This window comes from Alternaria arbusti (assembly GCF_024043155.1).
Source record: "Alternaria arbusti strain BMP 1465 chromosome Unknown scaffold_6, whole genome shotgun sequence".
Lineage (NCBI taxonomy): Eukaryota > Fungi > Ascomycota > Dothideomycetes > Pleosporales > Pleosporaceae > Alternaria > Alternaria arbusti.
Window position 1 is genome coordinate 172,114 of NW_026249946.1, and position 22,882 is coordinate 194,995.

At 55.1% G+C, this 22,882-nt stretch overlaps 5 protein-coding genes across 5 annotated transcripts; 2 read left to right on the plus strand and 3 right to left on the minus strand.

Moving 5' to 3' along the window:
• Nucleotides 1-573: 573 nt before the first annotated feature.
• J4E86_005241 (uncharacterized protein) lies at nucleotides 574-1,496 on the minus strand (the record flags this gene model as incomplete). Its single annotated transcript, XM_051445776.1, has 2 exons — nucleotides 574-1,199; nucleotides 1,277-1,496. The coding sequence occupies 2 exons, from the start codon at nucleotides 1,494-1,496 to the stop codon at nucleotides 574-576; spliced, it is 846 nt and encodes a 281-aa protein (XP_051302543.1).
• A 693-nt stretch (nucleotides 1,497-2,189) lies between these two features.
• On the minus strand, nucleotides 2,190-11,058 carry J4E86_005242 (uncharacterized protein; the record flags this gene model as incomplete). Its single annotated transcript, XM_051445777.1, has 5 exons — nucleotides 2,190-5,972; nucleotides 6,056-6,357; nucleotides 6,824-7,879; nucleotides 7,962-10,808; nucleotides 10,857-11,058. The coding sequence occupies 5 exons, from the start codon at nucleotides 11,056-11,058 to the stop codon at nucleotides 2,190-2,192; spliced, it is 8,190 nt and encodes a 2,729-aa protein (XP_051302544.1).
• A 3,028-nt stretch (nucleotides 11,059-14,086) lies between these two features.
• On the minus strand, nucleotides 14,087-15,268 carry J4E86_005243 (uncharacterized protein; the record flags this gene model as incomplete). The annotated part of the gene is made up of 1 exon (XM_051445778.1): nucleotides 14,087-15,268. One exon carries the CDS (start codon nucleotides 15,266-15,268, stop codon nucleotides 14,087-14,089), a length of 1,182 nt encoding a protein of 393 aa, XP_051302545.1.
• A 1,669-nt stretch (nucleotides 15,269-16,937) lies between these two features.
• Nucleotides 16,938-20,037, plus strand: J4E86_005244 (uncharacterized protein; the record flags this gene model as incomplete). The annotated part of the gene is made up of 2 exons (XM_051445779.1): nucleotides 16,938-17,173; nucleotides 17,223-20,037. 2 exons carry the CDS (start codon nucleotides 16,938-16,940, stop codon nucleotides 20,035-20,037), a joined length of 3,051 nt encoding a protein of 1,016 aa, XP_051302546.1.
• Nucleotides 20,038-21,881: 1,844 nt separating this feature from the next.
• J4E86_005245 (uncharacterized protein) lies at nucleotides 21,882-22,255 on the plus strand (the record flags this gene model as incomplete). The annotated part of the gene is made up of 2 exons (XM_051445780.1): nucleotides 21,882-21,975; nucleotides 22,029-22,255. 2 exons carry the CDS (start codon nucleotides 21,882-21,884, stop codon nucleotides 22,253-22,255), a joined length of 321 nt encoding a protein of 106 aa, XP_051302547.1.
• Nucleotides 22,256-22,882: the final 627 nt, after the last annotated feature.

Consider the following 22,882-nt stretch of genomic DNA (forward strand, 5'->3'; position numbering starts at 1 on the left):
AACGCCGCTAGATCCGCTGTTGTTCGCGCTACGACTGCTCCTCAAACGTGTATTGGATTTGATCTTCCAGCCTATATTACAAGCGGTGCACACTTCGATTTCAGTTGCCTCATCACGAATATCCTCTTTCTCAGTCGCACGCAGGCTTGGCGCGATTACACTCAAGATGCGATTGTTAATATCACCGTGGATTATCACGGAGCTGTGTCTTGGACTATTGAGGTCAAGAAAGATGCAGAAGAAGACTGGATGCCTTGGGATGCGGGGACTACGCGCGAGAGCTGCTCTAAGCAAACGTGGGCTGCAACGAGGATATGGAAGATGAGGGTTGGACTGGGTCATATGATCATGCCGAACGTTGTCGTAGCCTATGATTAGACCATCTCGCAGACTGATGCTATCCTGCTAGGCCAAAGGCAAGGGCTTTGAGCTTGCAGTCCGTACACTGAGACTTCCAGTAAATACAGGATAGGTGCCATATCTACGATAATATTTAGATCATGAATATTCATTAATTACATGCTTTTCTTCACCAAATGATCCTGAGGTCAACTACACCACCTCACAACACTCCTACATCGCCCCATGAATAATCGCACTTATCGCACTATAATCAGTCCCGTACCCATCATCGTCATCATCTATATCAAACCCCCTATTACATTTCACCGCCCACATCGCCTCCTCAAGCATCTCCTGAGCCTTCATCGCTTGGGTCATTCTCGGCTGCTTCTCCCTGCCATTCTTGTAGCCCTTCTCCCAATGATAAGTCGGATGCTGGAACAGCACCTCCAGTTTGTTCTTCCGACCCTCCGGTCTTCTGATCGCTCTCAGAACATCGTAGTAGACTTCTTCCTGTGCAGCGTTGATCGCGCGGCGCAAGTCTAGGGTTTTGAGTTTCGGCGCGCTGATGGAGATGGCGGGGTCGTCGGCCATGGGCTTGAGATTGTCTAGGTTTAAGCTTCCTGTGCGGCCGTTGTGGCCGGTGATGCAGAGCGAAGTGATGTTTGGGCATGCTGTGAGAATGGGTGGGATGCACGTTCCTGTGATGAGAAGAGCCGAATCAAGCCGAAGTGTCTTGAGGTTTGGGCAGGCGCGTGCGAGTCGCATCACCGCATCGTCGGTGATGGGCATGTTCGTTTTACCAAGGCGCGCGCCCAAGCCTATTTTCTCCAATTTCGTACGAAAAGCTTCGTCGGCTGTAGCAATCGCGTCAAGATGCGCGCTGTCACGTGAGTTAGCCCCACCCGTAAGGTCCGGGGATGCGTTCACCTACTCTTGCACCGCGAAGTCTGGTCCAAAGTCAGTTCTTCTGGATTCCATTCATCAAGTTTGTTGAACACGCGCTGCACTTTCGTTGGCTTCTTGCCAGTCGATGTACGTGATCCTCGCGCATTGAGCCCGGACTTTTGTTGTTGGCGCTTTCGGGCTCGCTCGGCTTTCTGCTCGTCAGTGCGGCCCTTCCATTGTCGCTTTGCTGGCGCTGCAGATTCCATGGCGCTCTCGGTATTTCGATGGGTATATGAAGGCCACTATTGATCTATCGTCTAGGTGGGAGAAAGGCGTTGGCGCTCAGATTGGGCACCGAGGGACGCTACCTTATGTGAGACGGAAGCTTAGGCCATCGCTCTGCGCAATCGAATGAGCAAGGGGTTTGCACCCTTGAACGCTGATCCATACCCATGACAACGCTGTTGTATGGATTGCGATCCCCTCATTTTCGGTTCCGAGCTCTCCGATCGAGATGGTGAGGGGAACTACCTATTGCGACTGCCGGAACAGGTTCTAGGCCATAAGCGTCAACTAGACATGTGCCTTCCTACGTAGCTCTACCAAGAACCACTCCCCTATAACACGACGTAGCACACACATCGGCATTGCAAAGTTCCAATCTCGTACAAAATGAATCATCATTCGTATCGTGTCACCGCCGAAGCAGCTGCTATATGCTACCTGACTCTCGCGAGCCCTCATCACCAATCTAAAGAAACAAGAACATAGAGCCATACAATTACAGATGCCCACCCATCCATCTTATGCTGAACCCCAACGCCAAACACCTTAGTGATTAAAATGTAGTAGGAGATCCGTCAGTGGTATAGAACAATTCGACCAAGCCAAAACGCCAGTGTAGTCCGTGTGGAACCCCCTTCCCAAATGTAGATGTGTGTTTCTGTTATACTCCAAACTCAAGTGATTCGCCTCTTCAACCCTCCGAAGAGTCCTTTGAGACCACTGGACTCTTCTTTCTTCTTCCTCCTGTCGCGTCGGTCGGTCTCGCCGCGCCTGGGCCTGGGACGGTCTTCACCATGGTCTCGTGCGCGGGGCCGATCCGACTCCACTCGACGACCACCAGATGGCCGTTCTTTCTCAACAACGGAGATACGGCGTGTCTTGGGACGTTCTTCCGGTTTGGACATACGCCTGCTTCGACGACGCTCGCGTCTTTCCTCGTCTGAGATGGAGACCTCGCCGACAACCGCAGCTGCGTCCTCGATTACCGGTGATTCAATTGTCTCGATGGGTTCCGGCTCTGGCTCGTATTCGAAAGGCTCTGGTGGCGGCGGCGGGAGATCCTCAGGCGGCGGAGGTGGCGGTGGAAGAGAAACCCCTCCATCCCGTCCACCAGACATCTCGTGTTCAGGACGACGCATGAAACGTCGCTCCTCTTTCCACCTGTAGTAATCGGCCTCCTCCTCAGCAGAGGCAAAGCGGCGTTGACTGTGTGAAAGACGTCGACTCCGGCGCATGCGTTCTGGACGTTCACGGCTCTGGTCCGATGACATATCTCGGCTCGAAGGTCGTTCCATCTCCGGTTCTCTTCGCGATGACTTGACAGGTGTAGCCTCTAGCGTGTTGGCACGGGCACGAGACGATCTTGAAGGTTTCGCAGCCGGTGGTGTCGCTTCGGGCTTTGAGCGGCCAAAGATGCCACCGAAGAGACTACCACGCTTCACGTTCGGTGGGGTCTCTCGGGTACTCAAACGCCTGCGCGGCGCACTACGAGGCGGGGTGTCGTCGACTACTGGTGGTAGCGGGGGTGGAGGAGAAGCGCCATCATCGTCTTCCTCTGCTGCTCGGCGAGCAGCATCGCGAGAAACATCAATGAGCTCTTCCTTTGGTTGCAGCAAGGCAGCTGCTTTGGCTGCTTCTCGCTCCGCCCTCCTCTGACGTCGTAGTTTCCTAGCTTCTTCTTCTTCGCGCGCCGCCTGCTCAATCTTCTCCTGTTCCAGGCGCTTCGCTTCCTTTTCAGCCTCATGTCGTTGTCTCCTCTTCTCGTGTCGTATGCGTCGCTCCTCTTCTTCCTGGGCGAGCTTTTGCTCTTCTTTGAGCTTCTTGCGTTCCTCCATGGCCCTCATGAGCTCTTCTTCGGCACGCCTGACTGCTCGGCGTCGTTCCCGATGCTCCAGCTTTCTCGCCTCCTCTTCTGCCTTCAGGCGGGCAGCGTCTGCGGCGGCAAGTCGCTCCTTCTCAGCTCTCTCGGCCCTCCGGGCTTCGCGTCGCTTCTGTCTGTCGGCTTCTTCGTCAACCTCCTCGACGGGGCGTCGCTTGCTGTATCTCTCCTCACCCCTGGGTTCTCGGTAGTGCGAGCGGTACGGATCCGGGTACGCCTTCTGTATGTCGCTACCACTACTGGCTATCTCAACCTCGCGCAATTTGGCCCTTCTGCGCTCGGCCGCTTCGCGCTCTGTCATGCTATCGCGACGCCTTGTTCTTGGCGCATCAGGAACGGCAGAGGCTGGCATTATTGGTCGGTCCATAATGCTAGCGCCACTTTCGCGTCTGCGGCTTGGCCGGTGCTGGCTTTCACGACGGGTGTGCGAATGTCGGCGACGGGTCTTCTCACGACTGGGTGTATCGGCTGACGTTTCGTCCTCAACTGCAAAGTCGCGCTCCCTGTCCGCACGGTCATCAACGGTATGAGCGACTAATGCAGCAGCGGCGGCACCAGTAATCCCAGCAGCAGCAACAGCAGCTACAGAGGGTAGAGGCGAAGGTGTGCTTGGAACTTCGTCAACTTCGAGGGACCGGTCTGCCGGTGCATCGTCCTCGGCCTGCTGGGGTTCGGGACTCTCTTCATTGGGCACCTCGGCTACGACCTCTTCTGCCTCCACTTCGGGGGCTGGTACCGACTCCTCGACATCCTGGTCTTCGGGGATTTCATCAGCGGGTGCATCCGCCGCTACTGAAGCGGGTTCCTCGGGTTCCTGCGTTGGTTCTGGGGTCGCCTCAGCTGGTACTTCCGGTTCTTCAGAAACGGGTTCAGTCGGCGGCTCGGGCTCATCGACAGCAGCTGGTGATTCGGGTTCTGGCTGTTCTTCCTCGGGGGCTTCCGGTGGTGCTTGTACCTGTTCTTCCTCGAGCTCGACATCAGGCGACGATGCCGGCTCCTCTTCATTCGTTGCTTCCTCCGGGGCTTCGTCTGCCGCGGCTTCTTCAACATCACCGCCCTCTACCACAGGCTCGGCGGCTTCAGCAGGCGCTTCTTCCACCTCCACAGCAGCCTCTTCAGGCGGTGCGTCCTCTTCGGGGACTGGCTCTGACGCAGGTGGAGCATCTTCAGCACCGTCGTCATTCGCTTCGCTGGCTTCAACCACTGATGGCTCATCTGCTTCTCCGGTGGCCCCAGATCCGTCGTTCGATTGGCTATCCTCACTAGGTGGCTCTGGTGACTCTTCAGCAGGTGGTGCAGGCTCGATCTCTTCCGCCTCTGCAACAAGTGAAGGGTCGGCATCAGCCGCAGCAGATTCGTCTTCCTGAGCCGCATCAGGGCCCTCATCGGCTGCTCCATCCGGCGTCGCCACCGGTTCTTCGGGGTCCGCAGTCTCCTCAGCCGGTGGTTCCTCTGGCTCATCTGCAGCTGCATCCGCGTCTTGCTCAACAGCTTCCGCTTCTGCTTCCGGTTCCGGTTCTGCTGCGACTGACTCAGGCGTCTCTGATTCAGCAGGCTCTTCCGTCTCTTGCTCGACCACAGATGCATCTCCCACTTCGGATGCCTGGTTCTCGATCCCGTCGGTCGATGGGTCTTCGGTAAGCGGTGCAGCGGTGTCTAGCTCCTCCCCATCAACTGTGGTCGGCGCAGCGTCGTCATCGGCCTCAGCAGGGTCCTCCGGCGGTGCAACGGACTCTCCAGCCTCACTCTCGCTGCCAGATTCGCTGACCTGAGAAGCATCGTCACCCTCGTCTTCCTGGGGGACTTCCTCTTCTGGTTGGGATGCATCCGCCGGCTCCGACACCTCGGTAGCTGCTGCGGTCTCTTCTTCAGGCTCAGCAGAATCTTGTGACGAAACTAGTGAATCGTCGTTCGCAGAGTCTTCTTGAGTGATAGCACTGACATCGTTCTCGTCATCTCCTTGCTCCTCCTCGACTGCTTCGAGCGCAGGATCAGACGAATCTTCGACCTCTGATGCTGGAGACTCTGCAGCCGGCACGATCTCAGACGTTGCGACATTGACTTCGAGTGATAGACCTGGATGCGCCTCTGTGATCGCGGCCGATTCGGCAGGTGACTCCGGACTCTCGGAAGCTTCTGGCTCGTCGGGCTCGGCAGCATCGTCCGCTACCATGGAGCTCTCTGGCTCTTCTTGAGAATTCGAAGAGAGCCCCGAAGCAGCATCGTCGTCGGAACCGGCATCGTCGTCTAGGATTGAGTGATGTTCCTCCGGCTCTTCAGGCTCAGCAGCAGTGACATCAGCGACATCACTCGGCGGTACCTCTTCGGCATTCGTTGTTTCATCTTCAGCGGTTGCTGAGTCAGGCGCGTCGTCGGCCTGGGGAACTTCAGAGGCAGCGGGTGCGGCAGACACCTCAGATCCAGACCAGTCATCATCCTCGGACTCCGACCCAGATTCGCTCCCCGCATCGGATCCCTGCTCTTCTACTGGTTCATCATCTGGCTCCGGTCCTGTGTTGGCACCGCTGGAAACCTCCGAATGCTGTGGCTCCTCATCGGGCCCTACGTCCTCATGGACCTGCAATGAATCAGTATACTTTTCTGAATGGCGATCGGCATGAGGCAGATGTAGGTTCGGAATCAATCACAGCTTATACATACCACTTGCGGCACCTTTTTGGCCGGCATGTCTGGTGCAGAGTCGGGCTCGGCTTCAGCTAGCGCAACGTTGGCAGCTACAACATCATGGTCGATTTGTTCGGAAATATCTTGAAGAACAACTGGATCGCCCGCGGCGTATTCGGTCTGCTTTTCTTCGACCGTGGGGTTTTCAATTGGCGTCTCAATGTCAGCCTCTCTCGAGACAGGGTCTGGGCTGACTTCGCTTGTCGCGTCAGCTGGGATGCTTGCGCATGTTTCGTCGGTATTGTCGTCGAGTTTGGGTAAAGGTGCTTCAGTCTCAGCTGCACTGGTCAGCGGATGCGGTGCATGGCCACTTTTGGGTGGAGGAAATTATCGCTGCTGTACAAGTAGAAGTGCAATCACGAAAAAAAAGAAGGTGAGATTCAGAGGTGACGGGGATGTCGGGAGCCAAAAGACAAGCGGCAGAGCTAGCGCGGAGCAAAACCACGCATCTTGGAACGTCGACAAATTGCGATGCATCTATCGCAGCCCGAGACTCATGGCGACACACATGCTTCCACGTGACGATAAGCTAGTCGCAGCGGTGGCAGAATGTCCGCAGAATGTGCTGGCAGGTGGGCCAAAGGAAAATATGGGGCGTCCAATGGGGCAAGCCAACCGCTGCTCGCTAGCCCGATCCGCCGCTGGCATGGCGCGCTATTGTCGAATCATGCGTAATTGAGCCAGCGAAAAGAAGTGCAGACGGACATAAAGATGTGAAACACAAAAAACATAGGAGATACGTACCTGTGCATGAATCTGGATTCTCCACGTCATCGGGTGTAGCCGAGACTATGACTTGCTCGCTGTCCTTGGCAGCCTCGCTACTCACCGCCGGCTCCGACTCGTCGACTGGCGATTCGTGTGCACTCGCATCGTCTTGTGCGTCTGTGCTCGCATCGGTGATGGTATTCTCCTCTGGAGCTGCTGGCTGGCTCACCTCCGGGGCGGGTTCTTGAGCTGCAGGTGCATCGCCAGCTGCAAGCTGTGCCTCTTCAGTGCTTTCATCAATACGTGTCTCAAGCGTCTGATCGTCCGCGGAAGCATCAGCTGAGTCGCCAGTCTCTTGTGGCTCGGATGGTTCTGGCGATGTTTCAGAGGTTGAGGCATCGTTCTGTTCGACGACCTCTGGTACGGCCGCGGACGTATCGTCCTTTGTAGGCTCATCCTCGTTGACATCGACTGAGACGACGGCAACTTCATCGACGCTATCGGCAACCGGAGCAGAGGTTGCGGTGTCAGACGGCTGAACGACCTGTTCAGTCTCGGGCTTGTCCTGGTCTGGTGACTTCTCATCCTCATGTACAGGCTCCGATGAGTCGTGTGCGATACTCTCTTGATCGAAGTCTTGATGCTCGGAAGGGTTGGTCTCGCTCTCGCCGGGCTGTGAAGAGGCATCGTCATCCTTCTCCCAGTCCGAGATTCCCATGTCGGAAACATCGTCGTCGTCTTTCTCCCAATCGGAGATGTCCTGCATGGTGTCGGCGGTTGGCAGTTCTTCGTCGCTCGCCTCGGCTTCCATTGTAGCAACTTCGATGGGTGCCATATCAGCAGTGTCTTGTGCCGATGCAGTAGGCTCCTCTGGTGTTACATCAGGCGTGACTTCCGTCGTTTGTGTGTCTGTCTCTTCTGGTGTCGACGCAGCTTCTAGCTCCTCGGTGGAGGGGATGGTCTCGTCTTGTGCAGCTGTCGGCTCACTGTCACATTCACCGGCGGCTGGCTCGATAGCTTCGTCGGCGGGAGCTGGTTCGGGTGCGTCCGTTGCTTCTGAGGCTTCCGCTGTCGAGTCAGCTTGGGGCTCATCTGTGATCTTGTCAGCATTGACTACAAATGAATTTGCTTGAACGCGGCTCGCTGTGCGACAGTAAGACATGAGTGAACTTACCTGTGGGATCAGCGCTAGCCTCGTTTGGCTCAGCTACATCCACGACCGGCTCAGTACTTTCAGGCGATTTGACATCTGCAACTACAGGCTTATCTTCGCTCTCGGTTGGCGGTGAGTCGCTAGATGGGACTGGCGCAGAATCCGCAGCTTCTGCAGTATCAGAAGACTCCGGAGCAGGATCTTGAACAGGTGAGAACTCAGGTGCATCAGCCTCTTCTGCAGCTGCATTGGCCTTTGCCTCAGCTGCAAGTATTGAAGCCACGACAGCGACGTCTGCCGGCGCTGCTGAAGTCCATGCTCGAGCTTCCTCGACTTCGGGACTAGACGTTTCGATGTCTTGCTTCTCATCCGGTGATGGTTCTTCTTGAGCAACGCTTGCTTCTGACTCTGGTTCGGCGGCATCCTCAGCAACTTCAGTAGGAACAGGCTCGACAGCTGGGGTTCCCTCGACCACGGGTGTTTGTTCATCAACTGGCGGTTCTACCGGCGGAGCTGGCTCCTCGGCAGTAGAGACGTCTTCGACGATAGGCGGTTCCTCGGTAGATGGCGTTTCGTCGACAACGGGTGCAGCCTCAACCTGGGCGGGCTCCTCGGTAACAGGTGTATCCTCTGTCTCTGGTGCTTCTTCGACAGGAGAAGAATCCCCGACAGTCGATGTATCTTCACCAACAGGCGTATCTTCGGCGGCTGGGACGCCTTCAGATGGCGCTGTCTCCTCGGTGGCGGGTGCCTCGGGCGTGGCGTCAACTTCGGGAGCTTCTTGGGTGGCGCTAGCTGTCTCTTCGGTGGAAGGTGCTTCCTCAGGCGCAGCTGTCTCTTCAGCAGGGGGTGCAGGCTCGGCATCAACTGCGTCTTCCACGGCTGGAGCATCATCAGCAGCGGGTGTCTCTTCAGCAGCGGGTGTCTCTTCAGCAGTGGGTGACTCTTCAGCAGCAGGGGTGTCTTCAGCAGCGGGTGTTTCTGCATCCACAACGGCCGGTTGTTCCTCAAGAGGAGGTGCCTCTTCGACAGCAGGCGCTTCTTCGACAGCAGGCGCTTCTTCGACAGCAGGCGCTTCTTCGACAGCAGGCGCTTCTTCGACAGCAGGCGCTTCTTCGACAGCAGGTGCCTCTTCAGCAGGAGCTGCCTCCTCGGCAGGAGTTACCTCTTCGGCCGGAGTCTCTTCGACGGCAGATGCCTCTTCGACGGCAGGTGCCTCTTCGACAGCAGGCGTCTCTCCAGAAGCGGGGACTGGCTCTTCAGCAGTAGAAACTGGTTCTTCAACAGCAGGAGAATCCTCCACGGCTGCCGGCGGCTCTTCTGAGCTACCAGCTTCCTCAACAGCAGGTTCCTCTTCGGCTGCCGGCGGTGCTGCTTCCTCTTCCGCAACAGAAGGCTCTTCCACAGGAGCTGCTGTTTCTTCGACAGGGGCGTCTGCCTCAACTGGCTTTGCCTCCTCTGAAGGTGCTGCGTCGGCCTCAACCGCATCCGCACTTTCTGCCGTAGCTTGTTCCTGCTCTGGTACCTCTTCGCTCGATGGCTGTGGTTCATCGGCTGGAGATTCCGCGGGCGGTTCTGGGGCAGGAGCTTCTGAAGCTGTTTCTGCGGTCGGCTCGACTGGAGGGGGAGGAGTGTCTTCTGTGACTGGATCGGCTGGAGTAGTCTCCTCTGCTGTGGTATCAGCAGCTGGAGCTTCTTCGACAGGAGCAGGATTGTCGGATTGTGGTGGCTCAGCAGATTCCGCAGACGCATCTACCGGTGATGGCTCAGCTTCAGCTGCTGGCTCGGGAGCGGCGGGAGCTGGCTCCTCGATCGGAGGACTGTCCACGACTGCCTCGTCTTGTTCCTCCACTACATCCTCGCTGACAGCGGCCTCGTCTACCGCAGGTGGATCATCGGTCGGTGGCGGCGGGGGCGGTACGGTCTCGCTTACGATCGACCCTGAAGCGTCTTCGGTAGGTTCCTCGATGATGACGCTTTCGGAGACGTCTGAAGAGGGGGCATCTCCATCGGTGATTACTGTCGACCTGTCGTCACCGCTGCCATCGTTGCTAGACTTCTTCCCTCTTGACTTGCTGGTCATCACCTTCTCACTGGCCAATGCCGAGAGCAATGAACCCCTTCGCTCCTTCTTGATAATGCCGATCGGAACGAAGACCTTCTTCTTCTCCTCTTTCGGTGGCGAAGGAGGTGGAATGGATGTCGATGGCTTTCTGGGGCGGATGAACGCGGTGGGCTTGCCTTTACCATTCCCCCACTGTTTCTTCCTTTTGCCTATGCTTGCGGCGTCTGGGTCTTTGGTGTCAGAGGCAAAATGGACAAACTTCTCGGTTGGGGATTTCGGAGGCTCTTGAGCGGCCTGCTCGGACTCACCACTTTTCTCACTCTCTACGACTACTGGCTCCGGTGTTGCATCCGCCGGTGGCGCTGGTGGGGCAGGGGGTATAGGGGGTGCAGGCTCACTGGGAGGTACTGGCAGAACTTCTGGTGCTGACGGTGCTGGAGGTGCTGCTGCTTCGGGTTCTGCAGGTGGTGCCTCTACCGGTGCTGGGGGTGGTGGTGGAGGCGGCAGTACGTCAACATTCGCGGCATCGCTCGGTCCTGGAGGCTCGTCTTTGACATCCTCGGTCACAACTTCAGCTGCCACAACGTCGTCCCCACTACTTGATGGTGCCTCTGCTGGCTGGGTTGATGGATCTTCTGGTGTTGGTTCTGCTGGGGTTATTGCCGCAGGTGCTTCTACTTCCGCTGATGGCTCTTCTGCCGGAGGTGCTTCTGATGTAGCCGGTGGTGCGGCTTCTTCAGGTGTGACCTCTGCTGCTGGCGTTTCCTCCGGAGCAGCTGGAGCAGCCGGAACATTCTCTGGATCTACAATGGTCAATTGGACATGTTACGCATGATACATTCCAAGCATACCTGCTTGTTCGGCATTGCTGCTCTTCTCATCAACTACTTGCGTATATGAGAATACTGGTGTAGGTGGGACTACTCGACGATAGACGGGTTGTTGGGGCTTCGGTGTAGTCGCTGTAGCATAGAAGTTCTTCCCGGTGTTGGTGCCGCCGCTCGCATACGGGTTCGCCCATTGCGATATGGAAACATTCTCGAATTGGCGCATAGTGTATCAAACAAAGTCAGGCGCGGTGTTTCGAGGTCCAGAAATTCGATAAGTTGTGCTACGTGCTATAGATGTTTTCTTTGTTCCATTGCTGGTGATAACAAACGGTAGGTATGCAGAGGCGACATTAGACGTGGGGTGCGAGCATTGATTGCGGAGAGACGAATGAGAAACGGGTCAGTCTAGACGCAAGCACAGAGGGTGGAGGTGTGCAACGTGCGTGGCTTCAATCGGCCAAAGCTGGGACGAGCGCTCAGATCAGACGAAAGAGAGGTGCAGGACAACTGTCACAAGACATGATGCGCGAAATCGTATGGAGATGCCTCGCATTGTGGGCGCAATGGTTCGGTAAGCCTCAGACTGGCATACCCGCATGCTGCCGCAGGCTCACGCTGAGAAGACGATTCTCGGCTGTAAGCATCATTGGTCCACGTAGGGAAACCCAGTTCGCTCAGGTTGATAGAGTTGGGAGCCCAGAAGGTGGGGTTTTCCACTGCGAGGGCTTTTCGATTATTGGTCCGATGATGACTTAGCTTGCAGTTGTGTCGCCAGCGCGGATCGTGGTGCAGCGTTGGTCAACGGCGAAATTTTGCGGCACCGGAAGGCTTGAGAGCGTATAGTGCGGCAAAGCGTCAATTAGCAAGGAGGGCCCTTCTTGCAACCTTCTCGATACCCAAAGAGGGCCGCGATGCAGGGGCACGCATAGGGTCGTCATGGCTAAGAGGAAAAAGTGAGGTGTTGATGGGTTGAGTGACGTGGCGTGGCACCGCGGGTCCGGAAAGCAGCCACTAAGCGACTGATTCATGAGGGCCGACCCGGGTTTGGTCGTACCTGCCACTACTACCTGCGGCGACGTGGGACATTCACAAAGAAGCATCCTGCTGACCCCACCACCAAAACCCTTGGTACAACGAAGCCGTCGCATAGCATAGCGGTATGGAGGGGCCTCCGGTGTCATCGACTTTAGTCGCAGCTCCAGATCGCGATGCTGCGACTAACCTTCCTCGCTGTCCAATCTACGAGGGAGGCCATTGGTGACGTGCATCCAGTCGACGATAGGTGGAATTGATTATGCAGCGGTTATCGAGGCTTTCTGAAAAGATGAGAGGCGATGGAAGGGTAAGGTAGATTACCCAGAATGGCGGGCGAATCTATTGTCAGTACGTGTTCGCAGCTCAATGCTCAATGCCCCAATCAACGTAGATGAGTTGATTACCGCGCTGCAAGCGAGCATGTCGTCAGATGCGCTCATGTAAGCAGCTCTGGATTCATCTAGCCTGAGGATGAGTCTGGTCACGTGAGTAGGATCATCTATGAATGGACGAATCTGAAGCTCTCTCTCGGATTTACTTGGCAGGCAGTCTCATTCGACGGATGCTCGAAGCGTCCTATCAACTCATCTAAGGAAAGCGCTGAACAGCTCTAAAGACTACTTTGTACAATGAGATAGAAGAACGAGATCAGAGGACTTGGAGCCGATGTAGGGTTTTCATTTCTCTTGATTGAGCTGTTACCAACAAGTCGCCTATGATGAATTCCATAATATCATTTCGAGGCCGAAATAAGTCTAGCTGCGAGCGCCATGTTCTCTGATCTACTACCCTCATCACGTGTCCACCTCAATTGAGCACAGCTACCGCACCACCATACACCCCCCTAACGATCAAGAAATCCCTCACCATTTTCCCAATCGACATACACCCACCACGCCCACGAACTCCTTCTTCATCTATCCCCATAGCCGCCATCCATACCCGATTCACCTCTTGATCCCTCTTGCATTTTTCGCACTCACGCCTCTTTCCCTTATGCTTCTTATTATGTTTCTGCGATATCGTCGTAACATGTACATCCGTCTTCGACCACACCCTCTGCTCCAGCGTGTGCCAAGTAGTAAGATTCATTATAGGCGGCGAAGCGGGTGATGCGGATGTAAGCGTAATAGTAGGTGTGCTTTCGAAATAGTCGCTGTTACTCAGCACAATCGTCGGAGGGTTTTGCCTTTCAGAAGACGGCTTTGCTTCCTCTAGTGGTGTGTAGAGTCTTTTGGGGTTGAGCACATTCATCCAGTCGAGTGTTTCGCGCCATTCTTGTGTGAGTTCGGAGCCGCAGCTCTTCCATGTCTTTTTTAGTGTTGAGGCGCTGATGGTGGGCATGGACCAGCGTTGTTTGGCCGTGATTGGGGTGGGCAAGTGCGTTGTAGCCGGCGATGGTGGAGACGATGGACAGCAGACCAGACAGTCGGCTTGGTCTTGCGCGTCGGCATAGGCGCAGGCCCAACATGGGGTACTGTTGGTAGACATGACTTTGGCTTTGATGCGGTGTCTTTCGAAAGGGGAATCTTTTGAAGGAGGACTGACGGATTTTGTTGATTGCAGGCGAGTGAAATATGACTAGAGAGACTGGATATACAAGAGAAAGTGAAGAAGACTACCATGACGAAAATATTCTGTTCTGTAAAAGAAATGGCTTTCCAAGTGTTGTGAGTCGCTGAAGTTGGTTAGCAAACCATGGTTCTAACACGATGAGTGACCAAGCACAACGTGGGCTCAAGGCAACCATGTGGCCGCAGATAGCAAACTACATCTAAGTCTATGAACACGGAGGACATTCACCCAAGAGTGTTGTGAGAGAAGAATGTGCGGGAAATCATGACGTTCCTGCTCTCACTGCCTTGGCTCTTTCTTCATCGCGCTCATGGCGCACTTTCATGACCCACGCTACTCGAGATGAGAAGGCGCACCACTAGCCAGCCTAGGAAGCAGTGCTATCAGTGTTCTTTTGGAAAAGTCGCTTGCAAGACATGAAGATACTCGTTTCGCCGACTCGGTCTCCGTTTTGCATGAGTGATGAGTTTCCAATCCACTCTTGTGAGAAATCGAAAACGAGCCTAATGAGGATGTTGTCTCGCACGTATACTGTAAGAGATATTAGATTTACTTATATATGGACCTTAAATCCGCTATGTCGCCGCGAAAGTGGGTATCGTTCATCAGTCATAATCGCAAAAGAAGCATGCGTCTTGAGTTCAAAGTAGCACCCAGTCCACGGCTACAGTCCACTTCTCCCCGCCAACGTCCACGTCCCACATAGGCGCGCGGATACCGATTACGCCCCCAGTCTTTACCAGCACACCTCCCGAGCTTCTAGCACCACCTTGGCCGGCTAGCAAGACTCTCATCGGAGTATGTTCTCCATCCACACTCTCCGTTCTCGAAGCGTTATACATGCCACCCTCAGTATCGCCGCATGCAAAGACGACGCCACCTGCATAGCACTCTACTTCTTCTGCGCTACGGCTTGGACCCCCGCCTCTCGAGAGACTCGAGACCCGTATTCGCAGCTTCACGCCGTCTTCCCTGTCACGACTAGTGGCTGCACCACTCCTATCCTGTGCCGCGAACCCTGTATTTGCCCTCTCGATCATCCAAGTTGTGACGGTCGAGGCAAGACCGTTAGGTATGTATTTGCCGTTCTTTCGTGAAGGAGAGAAGATCTCAGGCAGCGGTCGAGAAGGCTTCGGGGGCGAGGTCGGGAGCGCGGGGAGTATGAAATGGGGACGTTGCGGTGCACTCGCTGGCGTGGAAGTCACCGCTGCAATGCTAGGGAATGGCGCAGGCGTCCGTGGCGGCGGGACTTTGAAGCGGTGCGTGGTCGCATTGGATACGGGGGCCGGTGTGGACGGCTCGGATGGTCGTTGGAGCGATGGCGAGCTTGCAGGGGACATGCGACGACGCTTGTTCGTTTGGACGGATTCAAAGAGCATATCGTCTTCTTGGTCTTCTCCTTGTCTGTCCCAGCGGCCAAGCTGCGTGTCCCCGCCTTCGATGGATTGCATAACATGTTCGCCGTGTAGTTCATCCTGCGCCTCTGATTGGCTTGATTGCGATGGTTCTTCTATACTTTCTACTCTCTCGAATTTCCTCCGTAGCTTCGGGAGTGGTGTAGCATGCGCGGATGCATCTTCTTGCGGCTCATCGTGCCTCTCCTTGGTGACTTCTTGCGTCTGCCGAGGCGGCGCAAAGACAAAGCGCTTCGCAGGCGTCAATTTCTTGAATTGCAGCTCGTGCTTTGGTTGAGTCTTCTTTGCGGAAGCCGGTGTCTGTATAGCGAGGGCATTGCGCAGGCCAGATTGAGGTTTCTTGGCCTTCTGTGTTGAAGGCGGATTCGGCGCTAGGAAGCGGTGCGGGGAGGGCGTATGGGTCGGCATCGTATGAGCAACATCGGCGCGTGCGGTGTGTTCGATATGGCGGGAAGGTGGTGTTCGGCGCAATTTGTTGGGGGTGGAGGCATGGTCAAGGTGGCGAGGCCGTCGACGTCGAGGCCATGGCAAGCGCGATGCAGTCGCGAAAACGCGGGGGCGCGTGGTCAGCAGGCTGCGCGTTTGGCAATCACGTCACGTGTCTAGAACTTCACCCTTGCCTATCGCAATGGACTCCTCCCTTGTAGCAAGCCCCTATTCTGGTTCGACGGGCAGTATATCGCGCCGCCCAGAAGTTACTGTTCAGTCATCGAACCCGACGCAATTCTCTCCACATCTACTTTAGAGTGGCTCCCGAAGCCAGACTACCATAGATATATCCCTTACAAAACTCATTAAGTACTCATCATCTTACTAGCTACACGAACTGTATTACAGGGTACATCGTCTGAAAGCTGAATTTTGCAACAACTCAACAGGTCCGCACCGGCTCACATGTCATGATCTCTACGACCTCATAGATCCAGCCTCGGGAATCTCTAGATAAGCTTTACCGAGCTTAGATGCCTTCCGCATGTCAATTCTTGCGCGAAGGATCTATTACAACCAAGCTCTATGTATATCATCCAACGCGCAATCTCCACAATAGTGACAACTGCCGCATGTTTCCTGATACCGGACGAATCGGGGTGCTGGCATTGGGCGTCAATTGGATTCGGCGATACCAGCCATCTTTCGCAGACCTGCGTTGGGTCTGTGGGATCGCAATGGGGTGATCTCGCGATTGGCGCCGGCCCGGGGATGATCAACGGTATCCCAGCTTACCCTCGTCTCCATAGGAACATCCGCCAAACTCAACGCAGATGTATCGAATGGAAGCATGGACTGCGCGTAGCACAATGGGAGCGCATGGAACAACCAGGCTTAAAGATGAGCGACATATCAGCAGACGTGCATTTTCTGGAGATGCATGGTTGAGCGTGGAGGGCATCTAGTCTGACAGGTCGGATCGCGACAAGGCGACGCAGGGTAGGGTGATAACAACCGGACGAAGTGCAATAGAATGCATGCAATACGAGGGTATACGCATCACAGATCCGGTCTACGCGTGTCCGTATGCAGGAGGGCCCGTCACAGCCGAGACGCGTCGTGGTGAGTGAGGCGAAGAGTGCACTCGGCGACCCAGCCACAGGATATGACATAGGCCCAAAGGAGTGCAAACAATAGCGCGACAGGCGTTCGCAGCAGAATGGAGCTAAACAAGAAACTTGAGACTTCGCGTCTGCAAGGGACGACCCTCTCAGCCTTAATGATCTGACCGGGGAAAGGCGTGGTAGGTCCACATGGTGGCTCAGGGCATGTGATTGGTGCTTGCGGGGGCCAGAGAGGCTGGAACCAGCCACATGAGGATGCGTAACATAGGAATAGAACAACACCCGCCGAACCCGATCCACCCAAACACGCTTGCTAGCACGCCAAACCTCTCTTTCTGCACCGTCGCTCTTTTGTTTTGGCTTCTCTCATTCTTTCGCTGTGACTCCACCCACTCTGTCCTGCCATTGCAGCGAATGCGCCTTATCTCCGCCAACGACGCTGCACTCGCGGCCACCCACCACCGTACACTCTCGCTCGACGCGCCTGCCCTCCCCGAGTCCCGCACCCGGGCGACTCCCTCAGCATGGCGACCAAGGCCATGAACGTCCCCAGCTTCGGCGGCGCTCACGCTGCGGGCATCTTCTCCGACATGACGGTCGACGGGCCGGTAATAGGCACCCTGGTTGTCATCATGGACCGCGCCCGCAACCTGCCTAACAAGAGGACCATGGGCAAGCAGGACCCGTACTGCGCTGCCCGGTTAGGCAAGGAAGCAAAAAAGACAAAGACCGACAAGCGCGGCGGCCAGACACCGCGATGGTATGTATGACTTCGACGAGTTTCGAACACCCACGACTGACATATGCAGGGACCAGGAATTGCGCTTCACCGTCCACGACTCGCCCGACTACAACCGCCTCAAGGTCTCCGTCTTCAATGACGACAAGAAGACGGAGCTGATTGGCGAGGCCTTTGCAAACCTCAACTCCGTCATCACCCCCGGCGGAGGCCAGAGCGACGAGTGGCTGGGCCTCAATTGCAAGGGCAAGTACGCTGGCGAGATCCGCATGGAGATCACCTACTACGACACCCGCGAGAAGAGCGAGAAGCCGGTTCTGCAGAAGAGGAGGGAGTCGACCAAGCCCGAAGGACAGGCTGCTGTGGGTGGAGCGCGAGAGATGGCACCCGTTAAGCGGCGCCCGCTGCCCAGCGACCCCACAGGCTCGACGCCATCACCAGTACACACACCAGAGCACCGAGGACTGCGGGGCGTTAGGGCTGGCCCGCGAGAATTGGGCTCCCCGCGACACCAAAGAACAGCAACCGAGCCGTCACCAACACAGCGCAGCCCGGCCGACACGCCCTCCCGCAGGCCTATACCAGACGCGTCCCCCCTAAACCCCGCATCGTCATCGAGCCAGAACACTCCTCAGCGCCCTGTACCGCAAACCTCCTACAGCACACCCCCGAACCCGCGCTCATCAGCCCAGATGATGCCCCTACCAAGGGAAGAGAGCTTCGACATGTCTTACGCCGCGCCCAAGCCATACGAGGTGAAGCCGATCGATCCTCTGCCACAACATGTCCGGCACTCAGACCAGAGGAGAATGTCGCAGGAAGACGGTCGATCTCCTAGGAGCCAGGCACTGCAGCACCCCGAGCCAGTACATTCCCACTCGGCACCCATTGTGCCAACGCAGCATGCGTATGAGTCTCCGGCGCAATCGCAGAGACTGCAGGAGCAGCAGAAGCAGATCGAGTTCCTGCAGCAACAGCTACTCCAGCATCAGCAGTTTGAGCCTCAACGAATTGAGCCCCCGCCGCAGCCAACTCAGTCATACGCACAAGACCAGTACCAGGATCCGACTTATCAGGTTGCACCCCTGCGTAGCAGTCGTAGCCGCGAGCAAGCCCAGGAAGCTCCTCCACTCGACCAATACTACGGCCAACGATTCATCGAGGCTCCTCCTCTACAAGATGAGAGCCCCACGCATCGGAGACGCAGCGCTATGCAGCCCATGGTCGAAGATGAGGACGACATGCCACCGCCGCCCCCAATGCATAAGCGCAATGCCAGCACATTACCTCACCCGAACCAAGAGAGCCCTGAGCGTGAGCGCTACCGCGAAGAAGCCCCCGCGCCCCTGAGCTTCTCGGGGAGATCGCGTGAGGAGCCCCGTCATCTCAGCTATGATATGCCGCCCCAGCAATACGAACCCGACAGCTACGCGCCTCGACAACCCGCGGAGCGACGCTACACTCATCCTCGCATGCCGGCGCAGCCATCGAGTCGTCCAGTGTCTCGCGACAACATGGTGCCATCCCCGCTACGACATGAACCCCTGCGACAGGAAGCACCGGCATTACCGAGTGCACTCATCGCTGGACTCAACCCACAAAGACAGGAGATTGAAGCGCCACCTTACGAAGCGCCCCCATCGTATGAGACACCACCGAGACTGCGCCACTACTCTGAGCCTGCAGAGTATCGGGCCATCACTCAGTACGAAGACCCCGTTCAGTCGCAGGAACTGGTTCATCATTCCGCATACCAAATGAACGACTATTATCCCCATGACCCGCCTGAGCAGCCTCGACAGATGTCTCCCCCAGTTTACGATGCCGGCCCGATCATCAAGCCGCGTGCTACGAGCCCTAACGTGAGCTCACGCTACTCTCCCAACCCAGCAATGGACCGTTACTCGCCCAACCCGATCATGGATCGTTACTCTCCCAACCCTGAGATGGAACGACACTCTCCTAACCCGGCTACCGATCGCTCGTCTAGGTTGCCTGCGAGAAGTATGCCGACGCGTAAATCAGTATCACCTCGCCCACCGCCTTCCAGAGAAGATATGGGTGAGCGAAGGCTGTCTGGAGTAGCATTCGGCCCCGACAGTTTCGATGTCTACAACCCTCGGATGAGCAAGTCTCCCATACCTTCGGACGACGAGCTCGAGCGACCAGGAAGCCGGATGGAGTACAACGACAAGGGTCAGATTGTTACATTCAGCGGAAGGGTTGTCGATGCGTCTGACCATCTACCTGTCGACAACTGGGCGCCTGAGCCAGTACCAAAGGGTACAGTGAAGGAGAAGGCTCCTCGCACAAGAGCTCAGCTTAACGGCAGCAGAGACCTCGAGGCCGCGATGCAACGCGAGGAACGATACCAACGAGAGCGTGCCGACAGAGAACGCATTCGCCATGCAGCCAGCATGAACTTCGACAACAGCAACGCGCTAGTCACCACGAGACACGACTTCAATAACGACTACAACCAGCCTGTGAACGCAGGTGCGCTGGTCCTCGCAAGCCAGAGCCAGCACAACGCACCTCCCAACCCAACAGCACGCAGCAGGCCCACAAGGCGCGACCAACGCCCCGTATCCGCCTACGACACACCACCGCAGTACCAACTCCCAGACCGACAGGTCCTCCGCGAACGCGACAACCCCAACAGCTACGGCAGCAGCCCCAGCTACGACCGACGTGGTACCCAGAGGCATAGTGTCGCGGCACCGCCTATACCCGCAAAGGTACCCATGGACATGAACGGCGGTGGTTACGGTACCCAGAACGAGGATATGGCACTCAGCTTAGAGCTGCAGAGCATTGACATCGGCCCTGGTTCTGGTGGACGTAGACCACGTGCCGCTACGGCTAGACGACAGTACGGATACTAATGGCACAACACGGAAACGCTTTACACCATACCCCTTTCACGCTTCTTGATGGCGCTTGTACGATAATGTTTTGTTCCTCGTGGTGGAAGCAGAGTTTTGACGTTCCTTTTCTCTTTCCCACACACTTCTTAGCTCGATGTCTGGACGCTGGAGCCTGGCATGTCGGAGTACTTTTTCTTTTTCTTCACTCTTGTTTACCTGATATTATAGGATATCGTGCATAGCACTTGGCTTGCGTAGATTGTGTTTCTTCATACGCCCTCGTGCGCCTTATCTTACAATTTCCTTGGACCAAACATAAGAATTGATGCCACCCTTTGAGAATTCGAATGCATCTCATATTCCAACAGTCGTCATCCCCTGTTCAGATCTCCTCATGAATGAATTTGCTAGATCGATCAAAGACTTCACATGCTTAAAGGGACGTGAAACTAGGATATGTAGTACATTTTCCCGGTAAAATGACTTAATGAGTGTCAGGTAATGAAAAACAGGTGTAGCTCTGATGCATGAGCTTTGGCATGTCAAATACCAGTCCCGAACCAGTCTGATGCCGCGGCAATCAACCCTTCTGGGCTGCTCCCTTTGGACGGTCCTTCCTCGCCCTTAGCTCGAGTTCAAGTTTTTCCAAAGCATCAAAATCCGTGTCTCCCGAGCACGTGACTACCTCGTCCAGACCGTGTCCTCCTTGCGAAGCCTGCCAAACCAACTTATCGTCGGCACCTACGGCCACTCCAAAAACTCCGTCAAGATGGTCTCCAAGTGGGTCCATGGTCGCGATAGTATCTACCCACGAACGTGTTAGTCGCTTCAGGATTTGGATTGAGAAAGTGCTTCGGGTCTCAAGTACTCTTGATAATGGCCATGGCTGCGCGAGCTTTGGGCGACAGGCTACATGCGTCGCCTATCCGCTTCGGATATAGCTCTTTAAACAACCAGTTTTTAGACTCGGTACCTTCGGGAGCAACGATTTCTCCCTCAGATGCCATCTTGGGTGATTTGAGGTAGGGTTTTGATATCGGGTTGTATTCGGTGTTGTGTTTTGAACAAGGCTTTTGTTCGCGTTGAGAATGTGGTTGTTATGGCCCATTGAGTACAATGGCCTTGTCTCATTATATATTGTGGTTGACTCAAGTTACTGTCATGATAGTTGGATGAGTCGGTGCTGAATGACGCGAGCTTGTGACTGTTAGTTGGGGAGTGTAAGTCATATAGGACTCAATCCAAAAGCAAGGACGCATGACGGTCAGGAACGATGTGTCTACCAACGCATCTTCACGAATGAACTTGTATTCTCATACAATTGCTGCGGCTGTAACTCGCTGACCTCTCTGACCTCTTGTCGCACATGGCTCCCTGCTCCAATGCCACTCCGTGTCTTCCTATGATCTTCTTTCTTATTTTTCCACCGGGGCGCTTCTGACCTCTCAATTACACAAATAAAAAAACGCCGCTATCTCAGAAACAGGATTGTTCTCTCACACTATATCTATTAGCTATTGGGATGAAAGGCGGTGATTAACACGCTATGACTGTGTACCGCACTGGCCAGAGTGCGTCGGTACTCTTGCAGACTCAGACCCATCGGTGACGGATACCTTTGAGTCCTACATGACTTTGTAATGCTGACTTGTATACACGGTCGTCGAAGGTGGAAGACTCATACTTCATGGATACAAAAGTCCATACGCGCTGTTAAGTAACGGAGACAATCATCCTCACTACACCCTTCTTCATCATTCATACCATCACTTCATAGCATAACCATCGTCTATGCATAAATTCAACCCGACTCTTGTTTGCTGGAGCGAGCAGGCACGAACACAGACAGGTTGAGCCATATCATGGCTTCACAGACGCATTCACTCGCCGAGCACCGCTCGGGATCAGTTGCCAAACTAGAAGACGATGAAGACAAGCTTGTCGAAAACCTCAAACGTGTGTGATTCAGAAAGCCTACCACCCTCGCTGAGGAGCTTACATGATGATAGCCAAGCTAAAGGAAGCCTTACCCGAGTACAAAGACAAAGATCTGGACTACTACATATGGTTTACCCGACTTCCCAACGAAAAGGGTGTGATAACTTATTGCAAGATTGAGATCGGCAGCAAAGGGGAGAAGATGGTCCTTGGGGGAGACGGTGATAATGCCCAGGAGGCTTTGAAGGAAATGGAGTACGCATTGGGCAAGGGCTACGTGAAACCGTTGAAGGGTTGAATATAAGATTTTGTTGTCGAATGTGAGGGTGGCGCACGTGATCAGGGTAGATTTGCTCTGGGTGGATCTAACTGTCTTCATCGTACTCCGTTGTGCGGACGACGGGAAATGCACTTATTCATGCTATTCAAGTCCAATATATATTTTGATTCTGTCTTTCGGAATAGGGATAGTAACTGGTACGAACACATTTTCGAATCAATCACCCCAATGACCGCATTGTGGGCATCTCCGCAAGAGCCTTAGCCTTTCCTTCATTGCCATGATGACAAACCGTGTGAGAAGGTCTCTCAACGCCTTCTTCGCGCTCATTGCGGCCTTACTTCACATCTCGAGCTGCATCTCAACCACGAGCACAACTCAGTTATTATGTCAAGTCCCTGAAACACATTCGACGTAGACAAAGCAGGACAAAAATTCCTCAATTCAATAGAATGCACTTCCGTCTAGTACTCCCAGGATGGTTCGAAGCCGAACTCCGATGTGATTGTCAGCGCTAGTCAATAGAATAGATAGTAGTTGTAACCGTGTGATTATTTGCAACTAGCACTTCCAAATCCTTGTCCTGTATATATTGACTAGCTATCCAAGTCGCATATGTGCCCATATACTCAGACCTTATCAACA